At 43.5% G+C, this 21,614-nt stretch overlaps 1 protein-coding gene across 7 annotated transcripts in view; it reads left to right on the forward strand.

Annotated features, from left to right (window-relative positions):
* Nucleotides 1-21,614, forward strand: part of LOC105681212 (lachesin) — a 287,913-nt gene that overhangs the window by 40,055 nt on the left and 226,244 nt on the right. For all 7 annotated transcript variants that reach the window (XM_033322606.1, XM_033322607.1, XM_033322609.1 and 4 more), the window contains one exon: nucleotides 769-878. In XM_033322606.1, the coding sequence (XP_033178497.1) occupies nucleotides 806-878 (73 nt within the window). In that variant the 5' untranslated portion in view covers nucleotides 769-805. The remainder of the gene's footprint in view (nucleotides 1-768; nucleotides 879-21,614) is intronic.

The raw sequence follows: 21,614 nt of genomic DNA on the forward strand, positions 1-21,614 counted from the left end.
AATCTAAATTTATTTGTAGATTAACCGCGTGCTCGTACCGACACAACTTGTTTAACCCATTAACCGTTTCGTGATTCGTTATTAAATAAAACTATAAAAAATCTCGCCATCGTTCTCTACGTTCGTTCTTTCCACGATGCTGCAGTTCGAATCACACTCGGAATCGCGTTTCTTTCAATTCTTTCCTCTCCCCTGGAGAAAAGTCCACGGATCTGCTCTCTTGTAACTCTTCCTTTTTTCCCCCCTTTTCATCTCGTTCATCGAGCCATATCAGAGACTGATTTCTGTACCGTATCCCGTAGACGTTCGCTGCACGCGAATACAGTCTCTATCTTGTCGAGTGGGTGTACATATATTACAGCCCAATAAACCTGATTAACATTAGGTGTTCGTTAATTACAGCATCCCTCTATTACACTGACTTAGCCATGCGTTAATGATTTCACGGCCTCGTGGATTTCCGACGTATCGACGAATCAACGATACACGGTGCATATGCATTTGGATGTGCATCCTAGACTAGATGGATGCGTATTTACATATTCCTGTCATGCTTGCTGCGTACCTTGATATCGCACCCTCGATGATAGACCTGGGCTTATTTATTAATTACCTCCGATCCTTTTCATAACGGCGCGTATCGATCGATCGTTTGTTCAGCTTTCCTTCATCCTCCATAGCCTTAGAATTCTTAGAATAGTAAATGCTCCAGAGTCCGTGATATATCGCGACGTTGAGTACATATATTCGCGTAATCTTTGTTCGCAGATAAGCTTCGAGGTGCAAGACGTGCAACGGCGATAAAATGGCGGACAATCAGAGAAGAAGACCGTATCTGACCATCAGTATACTTCACATCATCACCATCATGTGCCAAGGTAACCAAAACGTTCTTTCGTATAAAGTCAATGCTACTGGTATTTCTCGTACGAGCTTTAGTTGCTCGTTCGCGCGAAATTTACGAAACAATTGGTTTGAAAAAATGGCGAGCGTAATTCACGTTTTAATTCGGCCGGTCGCGCAGAAATCTATTGTAATTTCAAGGATCGCGGCGAAGAAAAGTGATTCGCGTAACGCGCGTTAGATCTATAGCAGCCGGCGCTAATGGAATTCGTGTAATTATAAAGGAAACGTGTAGCAACTACGAATGCTCGTGTAAATAATTACGCCGGCTAAAATAATGTCGGTTTATATCAAGTAAATTAGTATTATATTTCGATTAGATTCGCGCCGCAGGCTTCCTTGGAATTTAGCTGCGATAGCTGAACGGTGCTCGCGAGCCATTTAAACGGACGTCTTGGAAATGCGGGAAAAATTCGACAATTCGTACGATCCGTTACTTTTGCATTGGTAAAAACGTCTAGCAGATCTTAGTTGCATCGGCGGAAGATAATTCGATAAATTCCAATTTGTAGTTTACAAAAGTTTGTGTTGGCCAAGTTTTCGTGACTGCCTCGATAACGATGGTAGTTTCATCGAGAACATTCATTTTTGGTTCTTAGGCGCCGTTTCTAGCACACGTGCCGCGTTATATAATACGGCAAATGTATGTACGCTCCTAATTGCTGCACGCAGACCTTACCCTTCGATATTCGTCGTGAAACAACGAATTTCTCTTATCGTTCATTTTAATTTAACTATATTTAGCCAATTTATTAAATGCGAAAATATCTAACAAATCCATCGTTAGAAAAATACTAAAGTTTCGTGGGTTAGTACGCATAAAAAATTACACATTTTTTCATCAGGAATTTCTTTGTTCCGAGCGATGGATTCTATTTTTTTTCTTAATTCACCGTCCATTGTTGTTTTTTTTTCTTTTGATTTTTCGTCTTTTATTGAAACGCGTAAAAGCATAGCGGTGGCGTTACAACGCTGCTCACAATTAGGTACTTAAATCGACGCAATGTATCCAACAGTAGCAGCGTACACGTGTTAGCTACCCCTTGAAAAACGACACTTTCATTGCACTCCGCCACTACTCGGTGACGATATTCGTTAAAGCACGTTTTATGCGGCTTATGCGAAAAATAGTTGGAGAAAAACTATATATAATGCACGTTTCTCGTAAAAAGAATCACTGAAACGACACGATGGAGGTTTGTCTGTTTGACGGACATTCGTCGACTAGGGAATCGATGCTCTTTGTGAATCATTTAGTTGTTCCAGTTAACAGAGCTCTCGTCGACGAAAAGAATGACCGATTATGTTGAATAATTTCTATTAATGGTATAAATTTAGTTTCGAGTATGAAAGTTACGCGTTACCAAATTGTAACCGCGGATACGCGCGCGATAGAAATTGCTGTGTAAGTAACTCGGCGAAGAAGTAGAAGTTATCGGTAAATGCTGATAAAACGTATTGTCCATTAGTGTTGGTAAGGTTAATCAATTTTCCATTCAACGTGCAATCTCTCTCCCTGCCATCGAGGCTCCTCGTTCAATGGGGCAAAAGCGGATGGAAGGGAGGTAAGGGGTCTTAAGATCACGAAGACAGCCAACCAAGGCTTAGGAACTCGTAATTATCGCTAAATAAGAAGGTGGTTCGCTTCTCTTCGGCATCATCCCGTTGAACAAGATATATTAAAGCATCGTGAGGTAAATTGTTGGGTTGCTTCGATAGCTACTTTCGAAGTTTTAAACGACGTGACACGTCTAGTGGCTATCTTGTCACGAATTCTACGATATTTCTCGTCTCTGTTTGTTTGTAAAGTTAGGATAGGTTCGTAGTATTAAGTTTAATCCGAACGTTTCCAAGCTTTCCTCCTTCTCGGAAATTTATATTTTCACGTCAGTATTTTTCGGTATGTTTATATTGAAACTTTCAGGCTTTATCGGAAATCCTTTAAAATTACATACAGCACCATTTCTCGTGATTCACTGCGGTGTTTTTAATTTTTTTACTGCTAGGGTTTGCCATTCGGCTAAAAGAGGAGGGCAAAAAATGCTATTTTTCGATCGAATCGGTGCGGGGCTTTGTCTATCGACAATTTGACTCGGTAGCTGAGTTTGCTTTGGATAACGTGGAAAATGTTTGAAGTTTGTCTGATCTGTTCCAGGTTAAAAATTTATTCGTGCCTATTTGCACCAACATTTATGCGAAAAGTACAATGCTTTTATACATCGTAAGAATCCGTTGAAAAATATTTCAGAATCTACGACTGTTATTCCTAGTATCTTTCCTGTAATCATATTTGTAATCTCGTATATATTTCCGAAACATCATTTAAAACGTTATTCGTTTCAATTTATATCACGTTCGGGCTCGTTAAAAAGCAGCATGACATTCGCTGACGGTAAATGGTAGTTGCATCCCTTTCTGCAAGTCTTCCTCTGATAAAAGAAATTTACTACAGCGTAACGATCAACTACCGCCTTTTGTATCGTCATTTTCTCCGTGCAGCTCGCTACGTCATTTGCTTTGGACCGTCTCGTGAAACAAGGCGGCTAGACGTGTTTCCATTTTCATCGTTTCTTGTTATTACGATCAACGTCGTTAGCTATTTCGTGGAATTCGAAAAAGAAGAGCAATCGAAATTGATTTCCAATCGAACCGTTACAAGTTATTTTCTATATTCCATCGGTGCAATTTCTTCTCGGTGTAACTACTTCTATCGTAAGAAAGTACGTCGATCAAGGAACGCGTCGACGGCCCAAGGAGGTTCGAAGAAGCAACGCCTGCATCGATAGCTACCCGAGTGACGCGCCGTAATTTGGGATCGCTTTGAGGCACTAATTTAAATACATATTAATACAACGCGTATGCAACATCCGTCGACGGGCTGGAAGCCTTGTATCCAGGCAACCGGTGCAATTATGTGCATCAACTGCACGGACTTTGTCGGTTAGAGTGCCAGCGACTTGCGTGCCAACCAATCAGCATAGCCGGCTATGCATACGAACGAACTCGCCGACGGAGCCTAACCCGGACAAATTCGAATCCTCGCGACGCGCATCGTCGTCGGTTCATTGGCCGGTGGCGCGGCCCGACGAACTGGATCGCGTGGTTATTGTCGGTTTCCATCGATTCTGTCGCGAACACCTGGCAAATTGCTTCCCGTAGACACTGGGATATAATCGTACGGTTTCGTTGATCGAGTGGCGTGAAAGGCAGCCCAATGGTCCTGCGAGTGCATTACAAAGTCGCAGAATTTTTAGCATCGAGGTAGCAGGTTGATCGAAACAATGTATTACTGACCTCGCGATCATCCAGATAATAATTGGTCGACTAAAAATCGTAACTGTGCGCGAGGCAAGATTTTGAGAATGTGAATTCAATCACGCGTTTTAACTCGTAAATGTATCGTGCTTCTAGTTTCATAATTAATGAAGCAACAACTTTGTTTTCCACAGCATCGTAGCTTGTTTCGCAAGGGTACGAAGCGATTTGCGTCAGACTCGTGGCATCAGAGTCTCGATTCTAAAAAATCCTTGGTATCAGACCGTAAAAGATTCACGTCTCTGGCAATGGAAATTATAGAATAAATAAATAACCATATAATTCCAGGATCGAAAAAGATTTGCTTGCCATTCATGCTTCGGATCATACTATAGTCTCACATATTTATTTATCTAGTCTCGTATGTTTTCTCGAATTCCGAATGAGATTGGAACTTTTAGCTATGGAGTTTACTTCATGCGGTTCGAAGGGACGTGTACATCGCGGGGGGAACTTATTTCGCCGGACCAACAGTTCAAACAGAAAATCTCGCCATATATAATAGGAAAGTGTGAACGAGGATATAAAGCCACAGAGCGAAGTGTGGCTACGTCGTCAGTGAACGTCGAATCGGAAACGAATGTGGCAGAATAAAGCATTCCGGAATTCGAGGATACACGCTGTTTGCCTTTCCAATACGCGTTTCATGTCGATTCACCTGCGAAACGTAGAATGCGATCCGCCGATACTTTGTGGCTTATACGAGTCATCAATTACCCGCTATCCTTTGAAACTAAACATTTCCGACGCTATAAAAACACTTTTTAATTTCATCTATCCGATCCGATCTAACCGAGGATCTTCTCATTTGAGAGAAAGGTGATTGGGGGGTGGAGAGTGGGAGCAGAGTGGACAAAGAGGAAATTTCATGTGCGAGGAAAATAAGAGGAGGCCGTGCTTACGTCTTTTCTTCCGTCGTTCCAGCGAATGGAAAAACTTCTGGTATTCCCCTGGTCGACAGTGAGATCGTAGATTCCTGATGTAGCCTTTGTGCTACGGAAAGAGAAATAGCGGCGAGGAGCGGAGGGAAACGTGGAAATCCTTTTTGGAAAAAGTACCTTGCTTGGCGGGCCGCTCCGTTGACTCGAAGCGTCGGTTGCCATCGCCTCGCGTTGAAAACTTTCTTTCTCGCGGTCTCCGTGCGCTCGGCTTGGCCGCGTTTTTTCCACTGTAGGTCGGGGGGTGAGAGTTACCCGTTCGCTACGTAAATGCAAAAACATATTTAAGATGTTATCTCCGGCGGAGAGCACGACCGCATTCAAAGTTAAGACATTAAATGTACATTAGTGCCGTTAGACTGGCGTACCCGCTACTTAACTCACACACGTACGTTCTTCTGTGTCAATTTGAGTCGCACTTTTCTCCTATCTGGTCTCTTCTTGACATTTTCCGTAGTTCCCTTAGTTTTAAGGGTAATCTTCTTCAGTCTGGTCACTTTGTGTCGCTTTCGTTAAAAAATTAATTGTCAAAAATAGTCCATTGCCGAAAGGTGATCCTTCGAACAATCGGTCGACGAAATAGTCGTAATATAGTCGTAATAAGTCGTAATAGTCAGTTCCCAAAAAGCAATCAGTCCTCAGAAACAGTAATTCCTTCGCAGTGGAAGAAAAATGACAAGTTCACGGCATTCGAACTTCGAGCAGTTGGAAAAGCAGAGAGTTTATGCCTTCCACCAAGGCATAACGGGAGCAATACGGGCAATACGGGAGCTTCTTCAACCCTATAGTTGTTTAAACTGGGGTTGTTTAAATCCCGAGCTTATAACAGTTTCAATTTTTATTCCATAACGATGCTCACTTCTCAGGACGTCTATCCTTCTCGTTATGGATTTTCCTATTATGGCCTGTGATGTTATTCACACGAGGACGAGGCGTGTCTCTATACATCAATTTAGACGAACTACGCCTAGGATGACGATGACGTCGATTCAACAATTTCCAGGATAATGGACACATTTTGAATTTTCCCTGGAGACCGTTCCGATCCTCGAGTAGCTGTCATAAAGTCAGGTGAATATTATCCGTATACGCATACGCACACACACACAGACACACAAACGTATGTCTTATACGGGGAATAGGCAAGTTGTCGAACGGAATCACGAACAGTGTGTCCCAGATTTTTCTCTAAGAACCTTGGAAATATATAAGTAGGGATACTCCTATACGTGGCTGCGATCGTGCGAGTTGTTTAATGCCTAAAAATAGGGGTAGTTTGCTCGCGTCCTCGTGCTTGCACGTTATTGCGATCGGAGCCGGGGGAAACTCGAGCGCAATAGAAAAATATCACGGCCGTCGAAGCGCGAAGTAGTCGGCGAAAGTTTGCGAATGCATAAAAAGCGGCTCGATCTACGAGGCTGTTTTTACGGCGACGTCGCTTCAATAAACCCGGCCTGAATTCGATACACTCGGCGTGGAACGTGCATTATTCTCCGCGTGGAGAAGCGTAGTCCATCGGCGCGGAAAATATAAAGTGATTTCTACCGAGAGTTTGACGGGAAGCATAAATGACGATGCAAAAAATCGCTTTGAAAACCATGGGTGCGAATGAACGCCATTGACTGTCGAGTACACTCGAACGAAAGAAGCCACTCGTTAGAATAGCCGCTTTACGTGTCCGTTTTATCGTGTACGACACTTGATCACACTTGATTTACACGGTACAAATGATGCATCCTGTATACGAGTTTGTATCGCAAGGTTTGTTTACCACTGGTTGGACAGAGGTATTCATTTTTACTTTAGAGAAATCCTCAATTCGTTAATTATATCGGGACACACGGTGTCGTAAAAATATGCGGCTCGTGTTTAAAATATCGGCTACAATCGACGAAACAGGTATTTCGAAGCATTTATGAAATTGGAAAATGCTAACAGGGCAGAATCGTATGGACGATAAATGGGAGAAAAAAGCGATAAAATTTCGAGCGAAACCGAATCATCGTTGCATCTCTTGCGCTTCGTGAAATTTCTGACTATTCGGCGAATCACGTTGATACGTAATTGATACAGAGTACACATCGCGTAGCGAAGAACGACGCGTTCTTCGTTTCCATTGCTGCACGAACGAAGCCGTACAAAGGACGAAAGCGGACACTACGCGGCAGGGGTTGAAACAAGAACCATCGGACTGGCTGAAGTTTCTTCAACATAGAACACGTACGACGTTTGTGTTCTTTCGACAATCGCATATCACCGTGGCTCGTTAACGAACGAGTGTCTTTTTAGCGCGACGAATCGACAAACTACGACTGTACTAACGAGAAACTGTAGTTTATATCGTGAACAAACGAAGGAATACAAATGGTGCTGTAACGTTTCTTCCTCGGCACGAGTTTGATAATGGAGCAACGTTCGGTAAAAGTTGGAAAGAAATCATACTTCCGTAGGATAAACTTAAATAGAACTTTGCCAGGCTTTCGATGAAGCTTGCAACTACATCTCGAGTCTTTAGAGCGCTCGTTTTTCCATTGATTTCCCCGGACAGACGAAATTACAAAGATGTATAACAGCTGTAAAGCCGGAGATCGGGTCGACAAAATAATTCCCTTTCTTTGGGTCGTCCCCGTGAAAATACTCTACACTATCCCTGGGAAAGTTAATTCTTCCGAAGGAAAGTTAGCCGAGGGAAAGCGTTCGGAACTGGGTTAAAACCATTAGCCAACGGCTATGAGATCAAAATACATTTAACGGTTTACTAGAAGTCGTGAACGTAATTGCCTTTCCGGGGCGATAGTCCGCGCGTTGGAATTCGTCGTTTGAGCTTGTCGATACCCTTTTATCTTTCCACCAAACATAGTGTCGACTAAAGTATCGATTAAAGTCGTGCACGATATCATAAGTGGTGGATATTTAGTAGAAGCGACGTCTATTGTCGCTATTATATCGTGCTCGGTCTCACGTGCGTATACACGTGCGCGTACACACCTGGGAAACGAGATCTGCGACAGCCATGTGACATACGTAACGCGAGAGCGAGCAAACATCATAATATGGCTGGTTACTCAAGTCGTAAATGGGTATCGGCCGCTCGAGTACACTCTGCAGTCGGTAGATATCGCCAAGAATTCCTAGAATATCGCCGAGATTTTTTACTTTAGATCGTGGTATTATTTTACGATACTCGGCCAAACGATGGATTTTTCGTTCAAACAGAATACTCCGAGAACGTACCGAAATCGGAAGAATATTTTTCCTGAAATAAACCCGTTGAAGGAAGATAGAAATGGAAACTAAAAAATGGGAACGTATTCTTATTAGTAAACGAAATTATTTCATAAACAATGGTACAATAATATGATTGTACTGTTCTGATATGGCTCACGTAATGGTGTAATGACAAAGTAATGATGGTAAATAATGGTATAATAACAATAAAATAACAAAGCGTGAGAAGAAGCAAAGAACTAGAATACAAGTGTCATTGAGATTTATAAATGATCTACTACATGTGTAACGGATTAATACCATAAACGGTTGCAAGACGCGTAGGATCGATTTTCCGATAAAGGATGACGTCGAAATCGATACGTATCGCTTTTAACGCGCGTGAAATTTTCAAATTCCATCGACTCTGATGGATAGTATGTTACTGTTACACGCTGTCACTGCAGGCCACTACGATGTAGACTGTAGACCGTACAGTACCACCAAACTGTCATTTGGTATTTATAGAACCAACTCGATTCCCGATTTCCTCCTATTCTTCGACTCTATTATCCCAAAGAAATCTACCAATCTCTTGGGAACGTTCTCCTTACGTTATTTTCCAGGCACACTCTCAGAAATTTTCCCATATACGCACGCGTTCGCATCGTTTTACACTCGTTAATATTTTATAATCTTCGCAACTCGCTGCTATTTGCCACGTTTGCTGTGGTAGACATTGAAGGTTTTCTTGCTCTGTGGTGTTTCCACTGGCACGCGGTCCCTGCTCGTCCAAATATATTTTTAGGTGTCGTAGTTGGTAGAACGGTGCGCGATACATATGGAATCACATATGTGGCTAGACATGCATACTTCATGAAATAGTAACTTCCAGGCAGCATTCGGGACGCGTGTGCCGAGTCAGAGGGGCGGGGGACGCCTTTGCAAACTCGATTCGATGAGAGAGCGACGCTGGCTGCTCGCGGCCCGTTTAATGGCATTTCCGTGCTCCCTCTCGAAAAGAGAAATATTAAATTTCAGCACGGAGGAATTCGAGTATCCGTGGCGTGGTATTCTTAGAAGCGGTGGGTGAACGACGACGGATGCACCAGGTTGGCCCACTTTTAAAAGACCGATATAACAGCTAGCCAGACGATGTCAGTTATGCTCTTTAACTCCAGTGCACTGTTACACCAGAGCTCGTGTATCTTTTGAACTTCCCCATTGATATCCAACTACCAGGATCGCGGAAATTTGGGAACGTTAATGCTCTTTAGGTAAATTCCATGCAAAATATCCAATGATCACTTTGCGTTATCCGTTAGGACTCATTTATCGTTAAACGATTGTGTTCGAGTTTGAAAAGATGTGCGCTATATGCCGATTAATATCTTTGGAAAGATCGTTCATGCCGATGGACTTGGGATCGTTATTAATTAATGTCTACCGCGATGGATGTTCTTCGTTGTACTTTTCACTGAAATTCTACAAAGGTTATGTTTCTGGTTATACATAAATTGCAGATTTTTATGCAGTCGTGGGGAATTTGAGCCGCAAAAAATGCATAGACTGCAGGTAGTATGGAAAAATAAAAAACGTCCAAAGTGTGGTACTTGCTGTAATATTTCGTATGTTAAACAATTTTTATCTAGGTTTTTTAACTATCTGCGTAAAAATATGAATTTACGTAAATACCAAGTTGCGAATGTCGATTTGAAACTACACGAGAAACACTTTTGCAACTCTGTGTATATCTATGTCGTAACTATACTAAACTGTAACTATAATATGCAACTATTTCAAGGACTGTCTGGAATTTTTAAGGCTTTATATCCTTCTTTTCGAACGGTAGAAGTTGATTTCATCTCTCTAAAATAGCAATTATCCTGATCGTATCATAAGATCGTTCTCAATGAGAATCTTCCGTTCCAAGTGATACGAATCAACGATAGAACGTCCGACGTATCTATCCCTCGTTTGCTCGAGTATCACGACCCCTAGCATTCCATATATCTTGCGTTCTTCAAATTCAACTCTTAAGCGCGCTCGTCTGCGTTGAGCAGGCGACGAACGAACACGATAAAAATTTAAATAATACCGCGGGCTCGCGGACATTCATCGTCGTTATCGCGAGTGCAAATACATTCGCGGAACTCAGAGACACGGCGGCTCGTGCTCGAACATTAACTATATCTCGGTTGGACGATCTGCGGCCAAGCAGCGAATAGCAAAAATTGCCTTCGTCGTGTTCCAACAACGAGACTAGTTATGCGGCTACACACGTAGCTACGCGGCCGCTCGTGCACCTACCATACGCGCGTTGGAATTCGCGTACGAATACAGAGTTTGCGACAGCTGCGGACACGTACGGCCTCGTTGCGACCAACCGTGATTCCTACATCTACCTGGAATATCTGTAACGTTTAATTTTTTTAATACGGCTGTCATCGACGATGATACGAAAATTTCGTGAAACAATGCCGCTGTCGGTGAGAGATATTTAGATTTTAATCCTCGGCATAGGGATTACAAACCATCTGCAGATCCAGAAATACTCTGTTAATTAATAAGCTAAGTTCGCCTGTTTATTATGAAGTATTCGTATTTATTACGATCATTTATTTATTACGATCATTACGACGTTTGTTATCATTTTCGATGCATACCTAGCATCTAGAAGGCCTTTGAAATTTCTAGGCTGTAGTTGCCTGTATTTCTCTCGATCCCTATTGTAATGTCGATTACAATCTGTTCATAAAAAGTTATATTCAAAGTCATAAATAGCCAATTAATCTTTCAGTTAATTACTCGAAAAATATCGTAATTTTTTTGTAATTTTTTGCACCTAAAGAAATGATTTATGAAGATATACTCGTATTTAAAGGACTAAAAGTTTCACCGATGTTACAAATGTGAAATCCACCCGTTGCGTGCAACGTCGTTCGTCTTTTTAGTCTACGTTTTTTCCCCCTTCGTTCCTAGTCCTGAGTTTCGGTCGGCTGGTGTTCGGAAACGAGCCTGGAACAAGGGAGGCTCGCCGCGACTTCCGTGCGAGGAATCGTAAACTGGCTCGTTCAGCCGTCGTTATCGCCGCTTGTTACACGATTTTACAGTTTCCGGATGCTTTCCAGCTGTTCCTTAATACCTGAAGCCTCCGGCCTCGAACCGCTTTCAGCGTTCGCGAAATCTGTAAAATTTTTATCTCGCGAACGCGATGCACAAAGCCGGTTTTATGGACGACAATTACCACACCGAAGAAGTGGGTTATCTTTTGAGCAGTTTTATTTCTTACCCACGCGATTCCGTTGAGAAACGGCAGCTGGTGAAGCTAGCTTAATTCTGGTCCTTCCGGGCTGAGGATACATTTTCTTCGGTTCAACCAGGATAACGTTCGAGCTTCGGTTAGTGTGTAACACTCTGCAAGACTGTGGTTTGAACAGTTACGGAGAGATGTTCTTAATGGTTTTTAATTGCGAGGATGATCTTAGATATCAGCGGAATGCATAGAAAGTTATCTTGCCGTGAGATATTTCTTCGCTCCTTTTGTATTCCTTTGTGCAGATAGAAAATAAACGAAATTTCTAGAATCTCTGACTCTCGCGTATTTTAACGAATGTTATTAATGGAATTTTATAAGTCGCAAGTTATCGGCGCTGATAAATTCTTCGGCAAATTTTAGAAATTAATGGACCGACAGCTACAATATTTAAATTGCATTTATCGGAAGATGAAAAGAGATATTAAAGATTCATGTCGTAAAATAAAACTTTAGCTGGTTTTTGTTGATTTACCGAAATTACTGGAAACCGCTTCGACTATAAATAAGTTGATTAATCCATTTGACTAATGAATTTGGTCAAACTAAAGCTGTATAATCTATGGCTCGTAACTGGTCCGTTCATTGATGTTATTAGTCGTTAAATTATTGAGTAAGGAGATGCAAGAAATACGAAAGGCAGGTTGGAATTTTCAGCAATGTTTTCTACAACTTTCCGTATTGATTTTAAAAGAGTTTGGAATTTTGGTGAAATATGCATGAAAGAAGGGGTGGAAGTAACGGGGTCGTGAACTCGATACATTTCCGTCGGGTCAGAATCGATATCAGTTCTGGAGAAATCTCTTCTTTTGAATTCTTCGGTCAAGTCAAGGATCCCCATTACAGTTATCAGCGATTGCGGATGCTCGAGATGACGAGGAGGTCGAGCAGAAGGCGCCTTAATGCTCGGCACCACTCTAATTTCGCCGTTTCAACCTACCTCAAGGTTGAAATGCAATATCGTCGTTAGGCAGGCAACTCGAAAGTATTTCCGACATTTCCAAACTATTTCCAAGACGGATTTCTTCCTCACCGGTTCGGAAACCGCCGTGAAAACCAGAACTCGAATTTCATTTCGGGTTTGCTAACGATCAACCGATCGTTTTCACCTTTAATTAATACCTTACGCGTTCGGTTTACCCATGGACCTTAAAATTACGCGATAATTGAGACCTAGTCGGCGAGGCTCGAATCGCCTGCAACCTTCGATTCTCTGCACGAAAATTTCCATTTCGAAATGAAAGTTCCCTAGATTCGCGACTCGGTGTTTGGATCTCGGCAATGTCGAAAAGCAACGCCGTGTTGAAAGAAAAGAACCGAAAGGAAGAAAAGGATCAATGGCTTTTGTAGGATTCTTGGACTGGCGGAGAAGCGAGCGTTCCCGCCCAATTAGTCCACACACACTTGTGCAGTGTTTCTGCGGATGAAAAGGCGCGAGTGTATTCAAAGATTCCCACGGATATCCGTGAAAAGCCACGAAGCGGATAACATTATCCATTCCAAACGTTCGTCGACCCCTGGAGTCGTCATTTTGCAATGATAAATTGTAGCCAGGGAATCGCGAAAAGTCGGAGAGGGAAAGTGCAGCGAACGTTATACTTTAGGATATGGATCAAGTGGTCGTGGTTGTACCGGTTGAACAGGAACAAAATGTTTAATTGCACCGTCCTTTCTAGGCGCTATTTTCTCCCCGCTTTCGCATCCCCTTTTCCATCCCTTCTTCTCTCTCTCTCTCACTCTCTCCCTTCCTTTCTCTCTCCTATCTCTCTCTCTCTCTCTCTCTTTTTCTCCCCTTCTCTCGCTCTATGTCGTCGAGCCGTGTCATCGTCGTTACGTTGTATCATCTTCCACGAAAGGTACTCTCTTGGTTGCCTGTTAGCGCGATGGAGAACCGTTTGTTCTCGGAGGCTCGGAAAGGATTACGGCTGGAGGTTCTCGCAATTATTCCGTTGAAATTAGTGCCGTAACTACGGTTTTGTGGCCGTTTCGTAGACACGAAAGCGAGAAAGAGAGAGGGATAGGGAGAGAGGAAGGTGGTTAGCGGGCAACTTTTGTTCGTCAAATTTTCCGTAACAACTTTTCCATGGTGATTAAGTGGAGCCGTGATGCTTGCGTTTCGAGTGCCTTTCGACACCGGGGCCGGAGGTGCGGGTCTAAAGAGGCCGAGCGAGAGAAATTGTTTTTCGCGCCAAGATAATAACTCGGGTAATGAAAATAGCGAGCAACGATACCATACAGCCGGAACGAATCGTACTTTAGGGATGCGCCGCATTGCGGTGATCCAGTTAAGGAGCGAATTTTAATTGAAGCCACGTTACCTGTAATACCGCGAGTAATGCATAATTTATGACGAGCATACTCTGTCGTCGACCCGGTCGGACATCTTTACGTCTTGGGTTACTCGAACCCTTTACGAAACGCAGCGACGTTTCCACCGAATTCCAAAGTTTAATATCGTTTCTCGTGCTTTTAATAATCACCTATTGAAAATATTCTCCGCTCACAACGTGCAACGATAATTATTTACATCGATTATTCCCGATTATTTCAATTCGTTCGTCATCAAATTTCCGTTGCAATTAGTTTAATTATTATCTGCGAAACCTCCGAACGTATTATTCTCGATGCGTCGACGCGGTCGGTTTCATTATAACGCGTTATTTCGTAGCGGGTCGTTAAAAAATATCATCCGTTATCGGATGAAAAAAAAGAGCTCGTATTTCGTTTACATTGAATGGACCCGTTAAAAACCGGACAACGTTAACACGTTTCTCTCGCCGGTTCGCGTCGCGTTTCGTTGCTCCGTTAAAATCGGTTTGTTCGTCAAGCAGCGGTGGAAAGTCTCCCGGGGCCAGTGGTCGATGACACGGTTATTAAAAATGTAGTGCCATCGATCGATGATAATCTACCATTTCCTCTGTATTTATATATTTCAGTGACGGGATGAACGCGGAAAATTCATCGAATCGACGCGACGTGAAATTACGCGGCTTTCGACACGCGTTGGTTTCACGCGTAAACCCGGTGAATCATCCAACGTCGCGGAACGATTCGATATACGGCATATTTGTGATATGATTGTAACTGCAATTGCGGACGATCGTTGGACGTGTCCCACCTTGCAGTTGCACTTAGATAAAGCCGTTCTCTCAACGATGAAGGCATTTTCAGACGAAGAGATGGGCGAGGTAGAGAACACTCGGGTCCACCAGCGTCTCCACCATCCGATAACACGCCAGGATGGATTGGTTTTTTGCACGTGGAACAATTCTATCCTGGCTATTATCCACCCTTCGCTGCCGCCATTTCTTCTTCCTCTTCCTCCTTTACCGCTTTCTTTCGTCTCTTTTTCTTCGCCGAACCCTCGACCCTCCCTGCCGATCCGCATTTTCGTGTCCATATTTCCGGCGTCGTGCAAAAACTGTAATTGCATAACGGATGCCCCACGCCGCGCTGGCACGTTGGCTCCTCGCGTGCCGTGGAGCCGGGCCAACCGGCAACTATTTCCATATATCTTCTCATTGATTCCCGTATGGAATCTAGCCAGTCGCGTGAGCGATATTCAAAGATTTACTCCTCGAACTTGAGTTATCTGGACGGATGCATTTACATGCGGTATCTTTGCGGTGAACCGTCGTTACTTCGACATTGGGGGAAAAAATATTTCGATATTTTTTCAAATATACTGGAGATCGTGATTTGACAAAATCGTGTCATAGCATAGAATCATTTTGATAAGGTTGTTATTCCAATATTTCGACAAATTGACGTAGCGATATTCGATAAATTGACGCGGTGATATTCGAAAAATTCCTCGCTCGATTAGCTGACAATTATTTCATGTTTCGATGTAACACGCATTGCGATGACAAAAATGCAAAAATCCCAAAATCAAAGGTAGCACGGACGCGAAATTGATCGAATGCATATCGAGATGATTAAAAAATGTGAGTCCTCTATAAAGTACGGAAAATACGACTTACGGTGTATCTCACTTACGGTCTTTGCTAAACGAACATTGCTAAAAACAATATTGCTAACGTAGGAAACGACGATGAAACACGGCGTCCATTATTTTCGTCGAAATTGAGGGACGTCTGGGAGCGATAGTGTGAAAAGCGGACGGGGCTAATGGCCGGCGCGCGCGGCCCGACTTCTCGAAAACGATTAATGCAAAGTAGCTCATCGTGTCAGTTAGCATAAACTGTAAAGGTGGAGCGTATCGCGGCGCGGAGGGACGTGTAAGCCGGCTTAGTGTCGAATGCCGAGGCATACCGTTTAGCTTGGCCGTTGCCGTGGCTCGATGCGCGTCCGCAATTTGTAAGCGGTAACGACGCCCTTTGTGCCCGTTAATGTCGTATACGATTCTTTGACCACCCGGTATATAGAGAAGTACTCGAGCTCCAAACGAGCTTTTTGTGCGCGATTGTTGGACGTCGGACGGCCGCGAGAAACGGCGCTGCGACGCTCGAAAAGCTGTGCAACGGCAAGAGTATACGAAATGAACGGAACGAAAGCGCGATCAAATTTATTCGAGAAAATGCCTTTGTTTTCGGCTACGCTGCGTTTCCGGAATTCCTGGCGCGCGCGTTTTTATAAAACGATTAGTCGTATCGTTCGCTTGCTACGGACCGTGAAGTTACGCGCGCGCTTATGATCTGGTTTCACGCGTCCTCTGACCCCCAGTGCTCACCTGTTGACTTTCCTTTTTTATTCGCCTTTTGGTTCATTAAAAGCTGGGTCAGGGGATCGCGCAGGATTGATCTCTCCTGTTCACGATACGAGACAGGAAGGGGGGCTTAGCTCGGATCGTGTTCGCTGCCGGGCCAGGCGTAAATCGAATCACGAAAGGTACAGCTGCGTAGCGAAAAATTGGCGACTTTAATAAAATGTTAGAGCCGACTACGTGTACCGGTGAGAACAGATGACTTTCGCATGACAGTTATTGGGCTGGCCGACGAGAGAGGCTGGCTTTAATAATGCAGGACAATCAATCTTGCTACTAAGTGCGTCATACGAAGAAAGATTCTCGTTTACGGAAACAAATAACGCGCCAGCGTACGTGTTCTCTGCGAAACACTCGCGCGTTGCTATTGGACGAGCAAGTAACTTGCGACCAAAAAAAAAAAAAAAAAGAGAAAGGAAAAGACAGAGAGAAGGAGAAGAAATCTACTGGTGAAACTGATTCTAACGTTTGCGAGGATGCGTGGTTATTTGTCACGAGAGAAACGGAGGAAAATTAAAAGAATGAGGAAGGAGGCGAGGGGTAGAACAGAGGAGAGGCCAGAAGTCGAATAATCACGGAAACTTTCGCCGAAGATTCCCTTAATTAGCGGAACAAGTCTCCAGCCTTAATTACGTAATAACAAGTGGCGGTTCCCCGGAACTTTACGCAAGATGACTCAATTATTACTTTCGGGAAGGAAGACGTAGCGTCGAACTTGGGCGTTCTGGTTGTCTCTCTGTTTTGCGAGAATTCTCGATGAAACACGCGATGGCAGCGACGTCGGCGGATTAACATTCTCGTCCCGAATCAGCTTCGTTCTGGAGCTCGGCGAATTCTTGAAAATGCGAGCTGATGCAAAGAAAAAGGTAGAGAGACCCGTCGACTGCAACTCCTTCGTGCTAATTTGAATAACACTGCAACAAATACTAATTTCACCGTGCTACGTTTACGTCGTTACCCCGGGAAGCTGGCGAGGAAGCTCGCCTCGCGTGCACGAAGATACATAACGGCGGGAGGATGGAACGACTAGAGAGAGTCTTAGATTAATCTAGGGCCGTAGCAGTGATGGTGTTAGTGCCAGTGCTGGTGCTGGTGCTGCTGTTTCCAAGCTAAAGTTTTCCTCTCGAAGCTACGGTAACCTAGCTAACTCTCGTGACAGGGGGAGAGGATACTTGTCCAATACTCGTATAAGTATAGCCGAGGTAGACCGACTAAATGAATATAAATGACGTTCTCGCCTCAGCCGCTGACCAGGACGAACGTGTACCGAGGATTTTCAGTGTCTGCCACCGACACACTTCCATCTCTATGAAGTCCCCGCATCACTTAGCGACAGGATAATGTATGTACACGGACGAGCTGCAATGCAAACGAGCCGCCGTGACCAACGGAATGGCTAATCCCGGTGTCGATGTAATTCCATTAAGTCGGTTTTTTAAGAAAATCGGATTTCCCCTTTTAATTTCCAGCCTGAATTATTTGCCCGCTGTATGCAAAGCGATATACAAGCGAGGATTACGATAGTCCACGATAAACGAATCTGCGACTCACGCTTGTGTTTATTAGCGGATAAGTTTGCCGTATCTTGTATCTTTTCTAACCGAGAGCCAAGAGTCGTACGAAACGTCTTCTTTTATACGAGATGTATACAAGATACAAAAGATTTACGACGCCTCGTTCGTTTATATATTCGTCGTTAATTTTAATTGCTTGGATTACATCTGCGATTTTAGTAACGACGAGTTACTTATAGTTGATTAAATTACAAGATATCTTCGAACGCGAGCAGTCTAATCTCCATCTAAGCTTTATGTTATTTTAGGATCCTGACCAACGATTTAGAAAAAGATGTATGTCGGATATTTGGAAATGACAACTTTAAACAGAAACGAGCTGGATTGATACGCGACGATATAAAAATATACGCGAAGTATTATAGACGCTAAATTTAATTTTATCGTAAAGTAGTGTCATTGATGGAAGAATTCCCATTGTATCCGCAACAATATTTCAATCAGGTCGACGGAGATTATTTAATAGACGCTGAGAGAATAATCTCGCGGCGTTGTTGTTATGATAAACAGGTTCGCCTACGTTAAAGTACTCCGACGGTGTTAAGACTACTTTAGCCTACTTTAGCAGTTGATCCGACACGGTCGATTCAATGGACTTAACGGACTCATCGGTACGGTTTACGGATTCGGTTTGCCATGTCGGACATGAATTTTAGCAGACATTTTTGATGCCTCTGTTGTTTGCGCTCACTTCCTCTTCCCATCTGTTCCCTGATGTTTTCACAGTCAAATTAAAACCCGATCCCGTTGATGTTACGATCGGACGGCCATCGAAACGTTCGGCAGTTTAAACGTTTCTATGCACGACACGCGAACAGTTACGACCGATAGAAGGGAAATTTAAAAGTGGTTCAACGAGCAAGGGTGGAGAAGCGGGGAAATAAATTCAACGAGGTTTAGGCCGGTGACAATTTTTTTTTCACCCTACCGATCGATTCGATACGAAATCCCCTCATACGGACGTACATATATTTTCGAATTATCGACAGCCGGCCACGCGACAAATTGTGCTCGAGCACCCTTCTGTCGATCGCCGACAAGTTTAATAGGTTGTGAAATCATTTTGAAAAATAGTACCGATTCTTATGAGAGATGCGTATACTATATACACTTGCCGATCAAGCATCCTCCGTTAAAACACTACCCTGTGAAGTTCACGGAACAAAGACTGCGTCGGATGCAATAATGTATTACGGTTTGTCAAACCGCGATCGAACGTATTGTACGAAGATGTCGAACTGTTTGAAGAGGATCGAAATTTTCCATGGTTCTCTTGATATTTAAATGACAATCGAGAACCGTAGAGAAATTGCAGATACGAGCAAAGATTGTTTCGTAAAATATACAGAACCGAGAACGTAATCGTCTTTGCGAAACGCGCGTAACTCACGTCGATGTACTATATACGGTGGAATCGTGAATGGCCGGCAGTGCGGCACTACCAGTCGTGTCAATAGAGACTGGCGAGCAGAGTTAGAGGATGGAAATCGAGAAAGGCAAGCAAGATCGTTCGGGGTCTTGTAACTACTGACTAATTCAGCGGAAAGCCGTTAAAGCAACATTTGGATACGCGCGGACGTCGATCAGCGAAGCTCGTGTTCAACTTTCTTCGCGTGACAAAGGGACGACATATTTCCTGGAATATTCAAGATATATATATATATTCTTCCTTTAATAGTCGTTCCAGTTAACACAGCCACGGTCATTTCACCTCGTTTTTACTTCGGTATTGTTTCAGTGGAGCGTCCATGAAAATTGCAAAGTTTGCTCCATTAGATCCTGTCCTTTCCCCGAGCTCCAACATCCCTTCTTTTACATTGCTAATATGGAATAAAATTAAGGACGACCCCGCAAACTTGTGCAACGAAATTAAGCTGCCGCGCAAACGGTCAATTCAATTAGTCTCCTTTTTTCACGCGGCTATCCTATCCCGATCTCGAGCTTCGTTTCTTCACCGCGTTGGTTTCCACTCGCGGTACGTTTCCCACGTAACAAAGGCAACCCGACGAAGATTCTTGACAAACGATCGAAGTTTGAAACGGAACCGATTCGACGAAAAAGAACAGAGAAACTTTCTCATCGCTCGTAAATTCTTTCTTTCGGTTTCGATCCGCCGGATTAACGGCGGAGCGTATCGAGAAGGCGTTAAAAGCTTCATCGGTTGTAACTCGTGATGATCGGAAACGAGGATCGCGGCAGCACGATCTAACGATAACGATCGGAACCTCTATACGATGGTGCATTGGCGAAATATCAGCGGGATTTCGGTAGGAATTAAAAAAGGCGCGGTTATATAAGCTACGCTCGGCCAAAAGCCAATGGCGTCTCCGTTGAATGTAACAGATTCTAATGGTTATGTTCATGGTTACTGCCGGCGAGAGAGAGAGATAGAGAGAGAGAGAGAGAGTGAAAGAGCAAAGAAGAGAAAAAAAGAGGAAAAAGAGAGATACCGGTAAGCGAGGTACTCCCTAATTACTTCGGGAATATCTAGCTCGTTGAGGACATAGTCTCGCGAGCCACTTACGCCTTACTTACTGCCACGAATAACTTCCTTTTCCACCTCTTGCACCCTATTGTCCCTTTTCTCTTCCTCGATTTCCGGATTAACGACAGCCGTTTAATAAATACCCACACGGTCATAGCGAAACGAGGCATAATTTCGCGCTGGGACGCTATCGTCCGGTATGAAACTTTGTTGCGGGAGTTGAATTATCGCGCGAACTCTACGCGTTCCAATGCCCGTCCCGGCCCCCGACGTAATGGAATATTTAATCCCTTTTTGACTGGGCTATTTAAATTTTCCCCGCTTATGCATGAACAATGAAATTGCGCAATACACTCGGGAATAATTGGATTTATCTTTATTTAAACGGAACCCCCATGCCCCGAGCGTAGTTCTCTCACTGTGTGCTTTACATCACGCGAGGTTTAACGTTCACCCAAGATTCCACGCGTACTGGTTTGGTTTATTCAAACGATACTACGTTTCGTGTCTCGATAGTGGCCGCCAGACAAGTAGAACGGGTCCGCGCATAGTCAGACGCAGTGAGATTTCGCGTTATCAACGCAACGCAGTGCTTTCAGACGCGTGTTTCGAGTTTGTAGAAGACGATACTTGGTCAATTACTATTCTTTAGTTTAGTCAAAATTAATCGATCGATAGTATCTCGATGAATTTCGAAATGTTCCGTTCGCTGTACTGAATGATTCGAACGTCGCTTTTTTGTCAGGTATGATACGATATATCCGTGCAGGGAGCTAGACTTTATTTCGTGCGATTTTTCTTAATTTTAACGTACGACGTGTATCGCGTTGTAAACTTTATCCACGAGATATCAGATTCTGCTCGAACTAGATGGGTTAAGATTCTTCGATCTTACTTGACTCAGAAGAGCGTTCCTCTTCTCCAACGCTTTCTTCTTACTCATTTATACTAACTCCACTATTTCGAGCGCATTTTCCAAAGTACGTACTTCGTGATCCCATCTTGAGCAAATTCACGATCGCTGGAATGATCTAACTCGTAAAGACACAACGAGTGGTGGAAAAAGGCGGAAGACGTTAACGAGATCGAAGTTTGGTTCGCGTCGCGTGACTACAGTGGAAGTTTGTTCGGTGAAAAGTTGGCGTTACGC

The sequence above is a fragment of the Bombus impatiens genome, unplaced genomic scaffold, assembly GCF_000188095.3.
Source record: "Bombus impatiens unplaced genomic scaffold, BIMP_2.2 scf_0647, whole genome shotgun sequence".
NCBI classification, from domain to species: Eukaryota; Metazoa; Arthropoda; class Insecta; order Hymenoptera; family Apidae; genus Bombus; species Bombus impatiens.